The sequence below is a fragment of the Centroberyx gerrardi genome, chromosome 20, assembly GCF_048128805.1.
Source record: "Centroberyx gerrardi isolate f3 chromosome 20, fCenGer3.hap1.cur.20231027, whole genome shotgun sequence".
Classification (NCBI taxonomy): Eukaryota; Metazoa; Chordata; class Actinopteri; order Beryciformes; family Berycidae; genus Centroberyx; species Centroberyx gerrardi.
The window spans coordinates 10,711,321-10,725,274 of NC_136016.1; the positions used below are offsets into that span (position 1 = coordinate 10,711,321).

The following is a 13,954-nucleotide window of genomic DNA, read 5'->3' on the forward strand; positions in this document are numbered from 1 at the left end:
TGTATAAAACACCACAAGCTTAATAATAGAAGCCCCTTCAAAGCAGAGTAAAGTGCTGTGGCCACACTTCCAGTAGATAAGTCTGTGTTGTTCTGGGTTGACAAGTGCGGCAAAGTTTCAAAGAGCTGGCTTGCAGGTGAGCCATGGAAATGAGAGAAAACAGTTATTAAGTAGTACTGTATGGAGGGCTAATGTAATTTTATGCTGTAGGCATGAAGAAAGAAGGAAAACAAAGTGTGGTATTACACTCCCTTTGTACCCTCCAGGTGGGGTTAGCCACGGAGCAAAATGCATTCCCTACCATAAGGAGTAGGACAGGGTACATACATACAGCTGAAGACATCAGAACATGAGCAAGCATGCATGCACACATGCCACACGCAGGTACATAAACATACACACTCTGGTCTGTCATGTGAACAGTAATCAATAGTTACTACATGATAGCCTCTGACAGACTGCCAAGGCATCACACAGCTGTAGATCCAACAGTGGATTCCTTCAGACCACCTGCAGTGTGTCCAGAGAAATACAGACTGAGCCAGACATGGGGCCCCGGTCCACACCCAACCCAGCAGGTAGGTCTGCCCCAGCTGAGAGAAAGAAGACTGGAGGAGGAGAACGGATGGACTAACAAGAAGACAGAAAACAATCAATGCTATGCCCAGCCAGATACAGACAGTGTCGGCTAGCTATATTCCTGCTTTTAGAAAATAACTACTACTGGCCAAATCAAAAAGCCTTGGCCATGCAAAGTATACCCTTTAAGGTATGCTAAATGTCACCTGTAGCTTTTTAGACTGTTAAGGATATGTGGTGCAATTACATATGGAGGGACTGAGAACTTGGGTGGCAACAGGATTTAGGAAATACAGTTTGAATAACAGTCATTGGAGTCCTGAAAAATAGATGCCTTTTCATATTTCAAGTATTAAAGAGCATAAGCTGAAAGTATTGATAGAGTTTCTCAAACCACACAGTGGTGACAAATGACTGAGTGTAATTCCCTATGGTGCCAGGTAATAACATGATGTCTTCATGGCGCTCGCCCGATACAGAGCACTTTACAAGAATTCAGCAAAAAGATCTCTAGGGAATTTTTGTCAACAGACTAAGTGCAATGTAATGCTTACTTGTCCAGAGCAGCCCTTTATTTTGCTGCTCCTGAAGGGGCTTAAAAAAACAAAGTGATGGAGGAAGACATGTTTCAAATCAATCAATGTTATAAAAAAGAGAAAAAGCCTGTAACATGCCCTTTACATGTCAAAATGGTGTCAGGAACAGTTCACCACATAAATGCTAATATGGGCTTACTTAATACTGGCACTAGCAAACTTCAAACAAATACATGCCTCTAAGGGTTTTTACCAAATGGCAAGGAAAGCCATTTGGTAAAAACCATTAAACAAAAATTTTGTGAGTCAAGTTATAACAGGTCTATCTCTTACCATCTGCTGTAATAAATAAATAAATGAACACCCCATAATGGCTTTTGTTTCAAGAGAACCTGTTAACATAGACACTGCCTAATAGCCAGATGACATTGCTAAACCAAGATTCAGAGGGCATGAGGTGCAACCAAGGCTTGGGGACAGCCTTGGTGCATGTTGGTAACCATCGTTTTCCAACAGCGATGCCCTTGCCCCGAAAGCTTCTCGGTTTGAATCAAATTAGCATGCAGCGTTGGCTCGCGGGCATGCCATAAACAGGGCTGCTTTTGTTAATTATCCACGGATCTCAGCATTAAATAGAGTGTTCCTGCTTGCCTTTGGCTGTGTTACCTTCAAATAGAGAGAGCAAACTTGAGATTCAGGGGGAAAAAATATCAACTGTACACAAATACTAAAAGAGAGATCTCTTAAAGAAGTAGATGGCCTAGATACAGGGACTAAACACAATCAGTTTTCCATTTGCTCCTTTTTGATCGCTACCGAACCCAGAAACTTCCACATACAAAAATGTCAGGTTTATGATTCTCAAGCAGAACAAGGTTTAATTAATTTTTTCTGCCTTCGGGCCATACGAAAAAAAATTAGTATTATTATGCCTATAAATAATGTGTCAAATATTATACTACAATACAAAATCAAGCTTACATTAAGCCTAGCTCGATCTGATGAAGCTACATGCTCACTCTTTGAGCATGTAGCTTACAATGCTTGGTAGAGGAAAGCTTTAATTTTGCAGATATGCCAGACAACCCGGTGAATTAATCTGATAACTAACCCAAAAGGAAGGCCAAAGAAGAAAATAGCTAAATAAATAATAATCCTTCAACTCTAAGAGAAAACATTAAGTCATTTTATGAATTTCTTATCCTCTTTTCCATCACTGATGGTGCCGCACATGAAACACATATGTATTCATCTGGGCTCACCCTAGTATGATAATAGAAAGTTCTGCATCAGTGGTCAAGTTATTATTTTTTTCTGTCATTTCATTGCACAACAGGGTAATTTTAGGCTGCTCAACAAAAAAAGCCCAAACATTTGGGCTAAGGCTTGGCTTGGGCTGATTTACTGGAGGAATGTTTCATAGTTGAACAATGAGGGTCTACTTTGCTCTGATATAAATTACAAATGCAGACAGACAAAAAGCTATTTTATGAACACAAATAGTCTTACCACATTTACAGCAGGCCACCTTCAACACTGACATTGGCAATAAACGCCTAATCACATAAGACGGTCCAAGTCATGACTTTCAATAATGCTACAACCTTCAGATAGCGGCTGGTCAGTAAATGAAATTCACTAAAATGTAAAGCCTCTTAATACACAGTGATATCTGTCCATTAAATAGGCATGTGAACCTCTGGCCTCAATCTGTTAATGTTCAGCAGTGCAAAGGGTTGATGACAAGGAGAGAGGGCCACTTCTAAAATGAGTGCATCTTCAGCAACCCATTATCACAGTCCGCAATCTGGTTCAGTGTGACACAAGTGCCAGAGGAACAGTCTGTCCTCTAGACATACAGGGGCCTCTTCACTGACTGCCTTCATTAACTGATACCTCCCCAATGCATCTTGGTGGTGCTGACATGCCATTATCTGTTTCAGTGGGCAAGGGGGTTCAGAATGGACACGGAAGAAACTGAAATTGAGACACTGACGGCACAGACACAGTTTACTAAATAGAGTTCAAGAAACTGCTTTCAGTGCAGGTATTTAAGGTGGCTGTTCAGATACTCGTTGAGAGCAATCTGGTCATACCCTGCTGAATCTTTGTAATCGGTCAGACTCCAGTTTTAATTTGCTGAAAACAGCACAGGGGTGCAACGAGGGGTAATAGGAAAAAGAGAACATTGATATAGCAGATGGAGTGTGCTGGTTGCTGTAGTTGTATTTACTTTGCTTGCACACAGTCGGCCAGGCAAACCGCAGTGGGAGGTGGAGAAGGATTCCCTGATGACAGACACTGTTGTAGTGGGTGGTTTCCCCCTCTGACTCAGGTCTCAGGTCTTGATGGTGTCTACCACTCATCTTGTTGGTCACTGAAGCCCGTAATCACAGCATTTTGTCAAAACCCAAAGGAGGAGCAAGGAGGTGGAGAGGAAGGGTTACACCTGCCCATCAGTCAGTCATGTTCTTCTCCACAGATGACAGCAACTCTATTGTGGTGAGGTGTGTTTGCTCAAACAAGCCGCGGCCCCGCGAGACACCTCGCGTGTGAGTAGAGGTGCGTCTGTGAGGATGATTTCAGGTCACAAAAGATGACGTGTTGTGGGCAACTCCCATGAGAGGCCATGTTTTCCTCTTCTTTTCAATGAAGGCATCTTCAGCTGACTGACACATTTTTGAAGTACGCCTATTACTGATTATTACTCAAGTCACGCACACTTCATTCTCCTATCAGATAGAGACAGTCACCTGTCTTTGCTTGCCACCATTTGGCTTAATAGGATCAAAGAGAAAAAAGGGCTGTCGAGGCTGTGAAGAAAAAAAGTCTTCATATGTTGAAATCAACCATTTGAGGCAAAATATAAACTGCTCCTGGGCTTAATATATGTATTATATAAAAGTAGTTGGCCTCTGAGGCACAGAACCAGAAATAATTGGAATTTGTTTCGTGAGAGTGTGCCTCTTTATATCCTGCTGCCTGCTAACTAAGTAATGATGATTTAATCAATGAGCACACATGCATGCAGTTTGATGGACAATACTAGAGTTCTCCTTGCTCAGACTAACATTGCCCAGACATGAAACATGTTCTAATCACGAAGGCTGCATTTTGCCCGCAATTCCCCTTCACCAGAAGAAAAATCAACATTTCACATCTACGATGGATTCATATATTTAATTCATTAAGCATAAAAAAAACGTATTCCTGTATTGATTTCAATGGACTTGTACGCTGGACTGCCTCACTGTATTTATTCTACAACTGACAGTAATGCAAGTACATTAAGTCTACTGGTTGGTGAGTAGGTCAAATAACATGCACCGAGTGTACATTTTGTAGAGATTCCTTTTAGGTGCAAACTAGGGCTGGGTATTGTTAAAATATAAAATTATTAATATCACTTGCTGATGCCAATAATTATCTATATTTTCAGTGACACTCTACTAAACTGATGTAACAGAGTGTGACTGTAAGGTAAAGATCATTTCCACCCATCACTAGCTATCTTTAATACATTTGTGATTTCAGAAATCATGTTTTTCTTTTCAGCCTCTTATCAAGCATATAGGTGTGTTTGCTAATCAGGTCCGTTACACTAGGCTATAAAGGAAATGCCTGAGAAAGTTAGTTCTTAACAAATTCAAATAGATTAGACAGTAAAGAACCAATAGCAGTACCGTCTGCCCAGGTGCTTATCAATGTTTCAGTTATACCGATCAAAAACCAGTACTTAAATTGATGCATCTCTATTATAAAATGGCCAAATATTTTCTAAAAAAAAAAAAAAAAAAAAAAGCCAAGTTCTTTTAAAAGAATGAGACTATCATTTTGCTATCATTTTGCTTTCGTATTTGTTCTTACTCCCCCTCAGGCATTTTTCTTGGGGAAATATAAGGTGGAGTTATCCTTCATCATATTATTAGAGGACAGCATCTGTCTCCTGTCTGAGGCTACAAGAGATCCACTCGTACAGTTTGAAATGGATTGGCACCCTGTGGTTGACAGAGACAAAGACTTTAAGGAAATTAACTATTAAACAGGGCTGTCTAGTTAAAAATTCATTTTAATCCAGCACCGAATGAAAGACACCCATCGAGTCACTCTCGTGCCATCTTGCCAGGCGATTAACAGAATTTCCATCCCTTCTCCCTGGGTCAACTGACAGCTTGGTGGAAAACGGCAATGCAAACATCTAAAGCTACCGATGGCAAAGGTCAGCTTGCTGTTTTGTTTTAACAAAGCTGCTGGAAAACAAGATCTTAGGAGCAGCATCTGTGCTGAGGAAGGGATCAAGTTCGTGTTAAATCACTCCTTTGGCCAGGCTTCTGATGTGTTAGACCTTTACCTCCAAAAAGCGCCCCACAAAAACACCCGAAACACTATCCTGTGACAGACAAAACACTCTTAAACAGTCAATTACACAGTCATAGTGGAACTAATATGACTAGTTCTGATGGATTGATTCCTACTACTAGCACTCCATCTGTCTTATGATCTCTTTGAAGCCTTTCACGCAAAATGGATATTCAAGAAAAACAAATACAGTATGACCTCAGCATGGGGGTTATTTTGAAACTATTTGATGCAATTCTTCAAGTGGACTGTGGTATGAAGGAGGTGGGGGGCAATTTTCAAACAGAACAAAAATAAATTGCACAGAAAGGGTAGCGATGTCATCATGCTAGAGGTATTCTACGGTGCCCGTTTGAAACCATATCTTCTGTTACTACCTCTCAGCAGGGGACAGACACAAATCCAGGGTGGAGGGGTGTCATTGTCTTTGAAGATGCAGTGGTTGGTGGGGCTTTAACCGAGCGGCTACGAGGTCTTGTTACAGCTAATGATCCTCTCAAGGAGGTACAGTGTTATGTGAGGTACCCCAAACTACAACGACAGGAGCCAAATTCTGGAAAATTGTTGGGGCAACCTTGAGAGTTGGGGCCCAGTGGTGATGCAGCCAGCCCAGCCTGGGGAGGTTACTACTACCTATTACACTGTTGATGGAGCACTACACCCTGCATTGAGTTTGTATCACTGCAGTCAACGGCAACTATCCTGAAACTGTATGGAGTCTATTATCAAATGTAGAACAGTGTAGTATAATAACCTACAGGGTCAAATTACTTCTTGTATTTGTTGTATACAGGACTGGCACAGGGCTGATTTATCACCTTCCACCTCCCAAAAAAGTAATTTCCATATTTGTATAATTATGTGACTTTACCAGGCATCTTGGTGGAAATTTATTAGCCATGTAGAAAAACTGAAAAGATTAATTTCAATTTTAATGAGCAACACATTCACACACCCAGAGCAAAATGAATGACTGTCCTAAAAGAGCCTGTACTTGCTCAGTCTTCCCTACACACTCACTTTGCGTCTCAGTACATTGCCTCTGATGATGCTCCCTATGCATGTAAATGGCGTCTTTAAAACTGCACTGGAACGTACGGGGACACAACCCTCATTCTGTACCTACCTAACAGGTGACAAGAGAGGAGGGAGTCCCATAAGTGTTTCAAGGAAAAACCTAATCGGTGGCTTAATGTTATCCAATTATGGTTGACTACTTCAATAGTTTGGATCATACTCTGCTCCAAAGATATTTAGAAGGTCAAGCTGCACTTTGGAGGGGTTTGGAAAGGGTTTTGAAAGCGTTTATTAACAGGTTCAATATAATGGCTTCATGAAAAAGGAAATGTATAGGTCACATTACACTGAAATAGTAAAAATGAGAAGCACAAACATAGAGTAGATGTAAAATTTGCACAAATGTTGTTCTTTGAAGTAGGCAGCCTATGTAATAGAATTATTAGACAATTCTACTATGGTGATGTTACCCAAATTACGCAAATGTGATTTATCAAATCACATTGACTTACATTGGGAGAAGCTTTTAAATTTGCATCAGTGTGGCTTGAAAACACACACAGATTCATGCATTGTGAGTGATAAGCCTCAAGGGGGGGTTCAATATGTCTGATCATGATGGAGGGAAATTCCAGGCTCACTTCAGAGCACATTCCAGCTGGAAGCACACCAATCTGACCTCCAAATGTTTGGATAAATATGATTAACAAGATGATTGACGCCACTATAAATAGCCTATAATGTTGGTAGCTGAGAGATAAAAAGCTCAACTATGAGAACATGCCTGCCTCTTAATAGTATGGGCCTGAAATAATATACATTGGTGCCACTAGATTATGATGGACATTACAATGTTCGTAAAGATAAAAGCATGTGCTTCCACTAGAAGAAGTAGGTCTACTATAAGATGACAATCCTTTGTGGATACTAATTAAAAAAAATGTCCTGGTAAAAAACTTGCATTATGTGGAATCATGGTTAGGATATGCTCTCCCATCAGTTAGACCTGCATCATTGTCCCATTGTTCTGCTGATTACAAAGCAGCTCTATGTGGCTTTAGAAAGAATTTGAATCAGTGATGTAAAAAAAGTTCTTGATATAGCTTTTGTACTGAATAAATAAAGTGTCCTAAAAGAATAAATGGAGCACTGATGCTAGAAAGTAATTGCTCAGCTGCTGTGGTCCTAACCCCCCACCACAGTTTCAATAATTGTTTTGATTTCCAAATGATTCTGATTTTTGTTTTACCAAAACTACATGATGCAGCTTTTAAAGTGGTTTAAAAACGTAAAACAAACACGCCATCGTAACATGTGTAACCCTGAGCTGGCACAGTTGTCTGCATAACCTATTCCCCATGTTAAGCCATGTCCCCATACGCTTGAAGAAGCTCACCAAGATGCACACAGAAGGAGGTAGGAGGGTAAATAATACATGCCTCCACAGGACAAGCGCAAAAGGGCGTAGCTTGGAGTGGTAGGAGTGGATGGGCCAGGGGCTTGTGGGGGCTCGCTTGTGCGTGCCAGCCTCAGACAGCTCACCGCAGGAGACACACAGACACAAAAGAAGACTCACTGTCATGGTCACGAAAGCAGAAATGACACTAGACAGCCGCAAAACAAGCCAACTTGTATTTTCATCAAAACAAACACGCATGCCGACATGGTGTGACTTACATTATAGCCACTGTCAAAATAGTCCAACAATCCTATTTTGACAGTAAAAGGCCATATCAGGTCTTGTGTGCACTGCTGGGGACCTCAGATTGCCCCTGGGTCTTTTAGGCTCCAGCTTGAAACTCTCTTCTGACCCAATTATCCAATTAGTTGAAGTAGTGGCAAGACTGGAGGGTGATGACGGCTGGAACACCCGGGGAGGTGGTGCCTGGTGTGAGGCCCAGGGGGTTGGAAGGCCAGACCACCTCCAGGACTTACTCTGCTAACCCTGTTGGAGGCTCTGGCTAACTCTGGCTGTTGGAGGCAGAGGGAGCACTTAGAGAAACACCTGAGCCTGCCCAATGTCTCACCTGTCCCACCATGGACAAGACACCTCACCATAGAGTAGGTTCTCTATAGAATACTACTGCCACCTGGTTAATAAACTCCTTAAAGCCAGCTTCAGTGGATTTACAAGCAGCAAAATGGAGGTCCAAGCAAGACATGACATGAAATGTTAAACTGTGTCCAAGTATACAAATAGGAGTCCAGAATTGCCAACCCATGAGACCTAGTTGAATTGGAAACTCAAATAATTACAGCCCTCCGCTACTGGAGCTGGCTGTCTTCTCTGAATGCAATAAGATAGACATGACAGCAATAAGTCTTTTGACTGTGGTGAGAAACTCCAGATGGTGACATGCCATTGTTACGTGACTCCAAGTGCTTACACCCTTCCGTCAGCTTCCTAAATGGGGTAACATTTTAAAAAGAAACCACAACATTTCTGTGTGCCCTACGGGCACTTCCCGATGGGACAAAGAGCAGCCTTGGCTTTTGACAGCACTACTGAAGGTCTGGCTGCCACTTCCAAGAGCCAAAGTATTTTTCTCTCCCTCGAGACATTTTCTCCCTTTCCTCAAGGTAATTCAACAGTTGTGTGGTCACATACTTGCACACCCCTCTGCCTCTTCAGATGCCAAGCATTAAGGGATTAGGGCGGACCAGAAGAATCCATAGGAAGTGCTCTTGACTAGGATCTTTCTCTGCTTTGATTTGTTTGTCAAGCTTTTGTTTGATTATTCATATAAAAAGCCCCCCTAGCTTTGATCACACCTAACCACACTGATGCTATAGCAACGCTTTTTCAAGATGAAAGGGAGTAAAAAGAGACATAGAAAAAAGCTGGCACCACATCTAAAGGTATGATTTTTTTTCCTCTCCGTTTCCCATTTTTTTCTTTTCAGTATTATGAAAACCAAATGGATGACCAAAGTGTTGAGATCAATTACACACAGGTGAGGGTGTGCCTCTTTTAAAAGACAAAGAGCCGACAAAGGATCCTGAGTCTGTCAAGACGATGCAACGAGGCACAGTGTGTCGCAGAGGCAGTGCAACGGGTGATTATGTGTCACACATGACATCCCCTGTGCTTCTGTGTGTATAATTACACTGACGAAAATTACATTCTCCTCCAAACAAAGCAAAACCAACAACTACTAGCACATCGTATGTACAGGGGTATGTAACCAGACAACTGGAGGGAGACACCACCAACTACAAATGAGTTTGCTTTTCTAATGTTGCGTATCCTTTTAACCATCTTGTAACTGAAAAAATACAAATTAATTCTGTCAAAGTATTTAAAAGAAAAACAATCTGGAACCGTTGGTCGTCTTTGTCCGATATCCTACTTCAAAGCCGGTCTCACTTGAAGACAGGTGGCCGTTTTATTTAATCCAATCTCCCCCTCTTGCCAATTAAGACTATGATGACATGCACACAGATCTGTCACCACAGAGGGACATAGAGAACAAGGGACATGGCAGCAGAATGAATCTGACTTGTGTGGAGTGAAGCCTTGGGCCCACATGCCAACTACTAGCCACAAAAAAGGGAGCCCCTGGCCTCAAAAAGATTCTGTTCTCAAATACAGTGTAAGCACTGATGAATCTCAGGCTTTGCTTTTATAAAGCCTAAGAAACACAAGGCCATCCGTGTGAGGAGAGAGAAATGTTGAAGTAATATTCCACCAGGATCTCTTTGCAGTTCACTCTATGTTTACTTACAGAAACCATTTGAGGCATTCCAACAATACCTTGGATTCTGACACTTTTCATCCACATCTCTAATACAAAAACTTAACAAAGCCTCCTGGATATCATTACAATATGCTATTTTGCCTGCTTACAGACATTTGACCTGCCTCTTGCTTTGTATATCTTTACAGAATAAATGTGAGCTGAAGTGCACCACCAACCTTTAAGGTTTCTAACCATTAAGACTTCAAAGCAAAAGCACTTCAAACACAACAAATCAACAGGATGCCCATTTGTCCTTCTTCACTGTAATACTACCTCATCACCTCATCACTAGTGTTTGGTCTAAATGTTCAACATTGCCTGTCTCAAAACTGACTGCACCCACCCAAAGCCCTACTTTAAACAACCAGCTTAGATGTCAACCCAACAGTAAGCCTCTCTGGACCAGTAAATTCAAATACTTTTTTAAAGTTTGTTTAGGCTAATCCTTCTTAGGTGACGGGAGGGTGGCCTTTGCTACATAGTGCAATACAATGAATGCCAGAAAGTTTAGACAATCACAGAAAAGTGTTTCAAAGTCAACTTTACAAAATTTTCTGTGACAGACAACATAGCTGACACTATCAAAATTGTCTTGGGGTTGTGACAGATAATCCCACCCATTTGGTACTCCCAGCAGGTTTAAACAAATACTTGTCTCATTTGCAACTACCGTTTGACCCACGTCTGCTCTGAACTTCACCTTTGCCCAAGCTATCCCTTCACCCTAAGTTTGAAACTAGACCTGGCTAGGGGAGGCCAAAAGAGAGATGTTGAAAGGCAAATGACATTGTCTCAGTGAAATATGAAGCCATATTGTATCCTAGCCTCAGGCTGAGTCAGTGGAGAAAATGAAGACTGACAGGACTGACATGAGGGTGGGCCCATAGATAAAGGGACACCCAGGGTAGGAACAGTGGCTGCCGCCTCTCACATCTCTCAACACTCTGAACTTCTTGGAGCTGGAGTCTGGGCTACCCTCTATTGCCTGAGGAGAGGGGGACATTTTTCACATACCTGAAGGATATTTACACACCTGCTCCAGTGTGAGGTACAGGTACACAGAGAAGGAGCACAACTCAGTTCCCTGCCACTGAGGAGACAATGCAATTTGAACCCAAGAGATGGATTGATTGACACTATTCAAACCTGACCACAAAAACAAAACTATGAAAACATTTGTACAATCATATCCATAGACGTCACCCCTTGAGATGACACACAGGGGAAAATAACTACATGACTGAATGTAAGTTCAGGTCCAAGAAGATGAGTGTTGGAACAAACTAAGTTTGTTTGACCTGGTTGAGTACTCCATTCTAGTTTTGAACAAGGGAGGCGGTCCTTGGAATTTGGCTGTTGAGGGCTGGCTGGGGGGCTGCTTTTTGGCCCTGAGGGCAGGAACCTGCAGTGTAATCAGGGCCCTTGCCAAATTACAGGCCAAAGACGCCGCTAAGTGGAGTTCAATCCAGGGCTGAGGGAGAGGTCACCCATTAAACTAATATTCTTAAGTCACGGAGCGAATTCCTACGCACAACGTCAACACTAGGCAACAGAGGGAGGCCCTGATTATTCCAAGCATTCTAAGTGTCCAGGCGCACTAGCTCTTCTTTATTTATAGTTACGAAAAAAGCTTTCAGCAGGGAAATAATAACAGCATTACAGTCCTCTCTTAATGCATTTTTGAGATGCGTAGCAAAAGAGGAATGTAGTGCAGGTCAAACAAGAGGCTGTGCTGGCTCCTTCAGTATTTTCTACAACAACATGGGCAGCACTGAGTGGGACAACACTGGATGCGGGTGTCTGTCAACATGCAAGTTCATGTTTGTATAACATGCAACAAAAAATCTATTATGCATTACAAGACCATCAGACATCTTGCCAGCTCTAAGATGAGTCCTCATTTTCCTTCCAAAAGGAAAATTGTACATAACAAAAAAATAAACAGATTAAAGGCCAATTGCTGCATTCAAACGGTGGAATAAGCCAAGTTAAAAACTAGAATAATTGCAACATCTGTACTGTTTATTGCAATTCTTGAAACAATTACCAAGGCCATGTGTTTAATATTTTTGGTTTATTAAGATCTTTGTAGTTTATGATTAAATGAGCTGTGGTTAATCATTCATTTTATATCTCCATTTAAATTTGAATTGAAAAGTACTAGGCCTAGATTTTAGCCATTTTGCTGATGCACTTATTCAGAAGTACTTAGAAAATCCCTATGGGACTAGTATTATGTGACGACTTCAAGGGTTAGGATTGGGGGATGGGGGGTTGTTGTACAACAAGCTTTTTGAGGTGCCCTGAGACTGAACTTGACATGCCCCTACTTTTGACTGTTATGATGCAACTTTGATGTAGGAAATCAAAATAGTTCACCAGCACTAAAAACAAAACTTCTGCAATGTCATAAAAATTATTGCAATGACAAAGGTGAGCTATCATAAATATAAAATGCTACCTGTTGTTAAAACAAGAGGCACAGAAGCTGCCTGATGCCCCCTCATTTTTCCTCATCAATATACAGATTTATTGAGCAAAATTTTATCAGATCATCTCCGCTATACCTGTGGTGTAAGTATGAAGGTTCTATCATGTATTGTTCTTGAGTTATTGTGTTCACAATGGGTCTACACACAGACACACACACACACCACAACATAATGTCCTGCATGCCATGTACCATGGTGGCGGGACATAAAAACAAAGTTTGATTGATGCAAAACTCTCCTCCCAGCTATTGGTACCATCTGTAATTGCACATCTATTAGATTAAAGTGAAAATTTGAAAGAACTAATGTTGCTTAGAATATATAAGTATGACATGTACTGTATATGAAGCTATGTAAAAAGCCCTTTGAGACATGCTTGTGATAAAGGGCTATATAAATAAAAACAAGACTAGACTAGAGATGATATCACCTAGTGTGATTCCTAAGCTGCAATGAATGGCATTAATAATCAGGTTTTATCAAGTTCTATCTTGGAATGACTTGTGCTGTGAGTAGATGTGGTGTGCAAATGAACAAAGCCAAAATCAAAACACATTCAAACAGACACAGAACAGTTTGACCTAGTTCTGACGTAACCGACCTGGTTGATTGAATTGGCAGTACAAGAAGCTAGCCCAGTTCCCAGAGAAGACACGAAGAACATGGCTGGGTCAAAGGGGACTGGAGCCATTGCATAGCCAGCTGCTGCAGTCACAACCACCAGTGCTGAAACCACCAGAAAAAAACGATAGTTAGAACAAAACAAGACATAGAATTTCATGACTACTAGTATGATTTTTGACAAAGTAAAAAGAACCTAAAAGTACCTGTATTACCTATATTTGGCTGACCATAATTGGCTTTCCCCCTTAAAATTTATTAACGTATTGAACAGAATATGTGCAATAGGTGTGTAATAACCCATTGCACAACGTAAAGCACTGTCACCTTATACGGTTTGGGACATTAGTCCAATATCAAAACTATGACGGCAGAAAACGTGAGGTTATCTACCAGAGTTTGATTTAGGCAAGTCTGTCATTACACTACACTTATCAATATCACACACCAAACATCAACATCAATTTCTTACACCAAGCAATCCTTTGATGTCAGCAGCCTCAACAAACTAGTAAAAAGGCTAGCTCCGTCATCAGGATGAGACAGGACAGTGACAGAGGGGAGGATGAGGTACAACTTGAACTCTATCTTGGACAATGCTTTCCACCCT

General features: G+C 41.3%; 1 protein-coding gene across 1 annotated transcript in view; it reads right to left on the reverse strand.

The window, feature by feature from the left end:
* The window catches only part of cox10 (cytochrome c oxidase assembly factor heme A:farnesyltransferase COX10), a 33,149-nt gene that overhangs the window by 17,562 nt on the left and 1,633 nt on the right, over positions 1–13,954 (reverse strand). Inside the window, exon 4 of the mRNA XM_071901889.2 lies at positions 13,325–13,449. Within this exon, the coding sequence (XP_071757990.1) occupies positions 13,325–13,449 (125 nt within the window). The remainder of the gene's footprint in view (positions 1–13,324; positions 13,450–13,954) is intronic.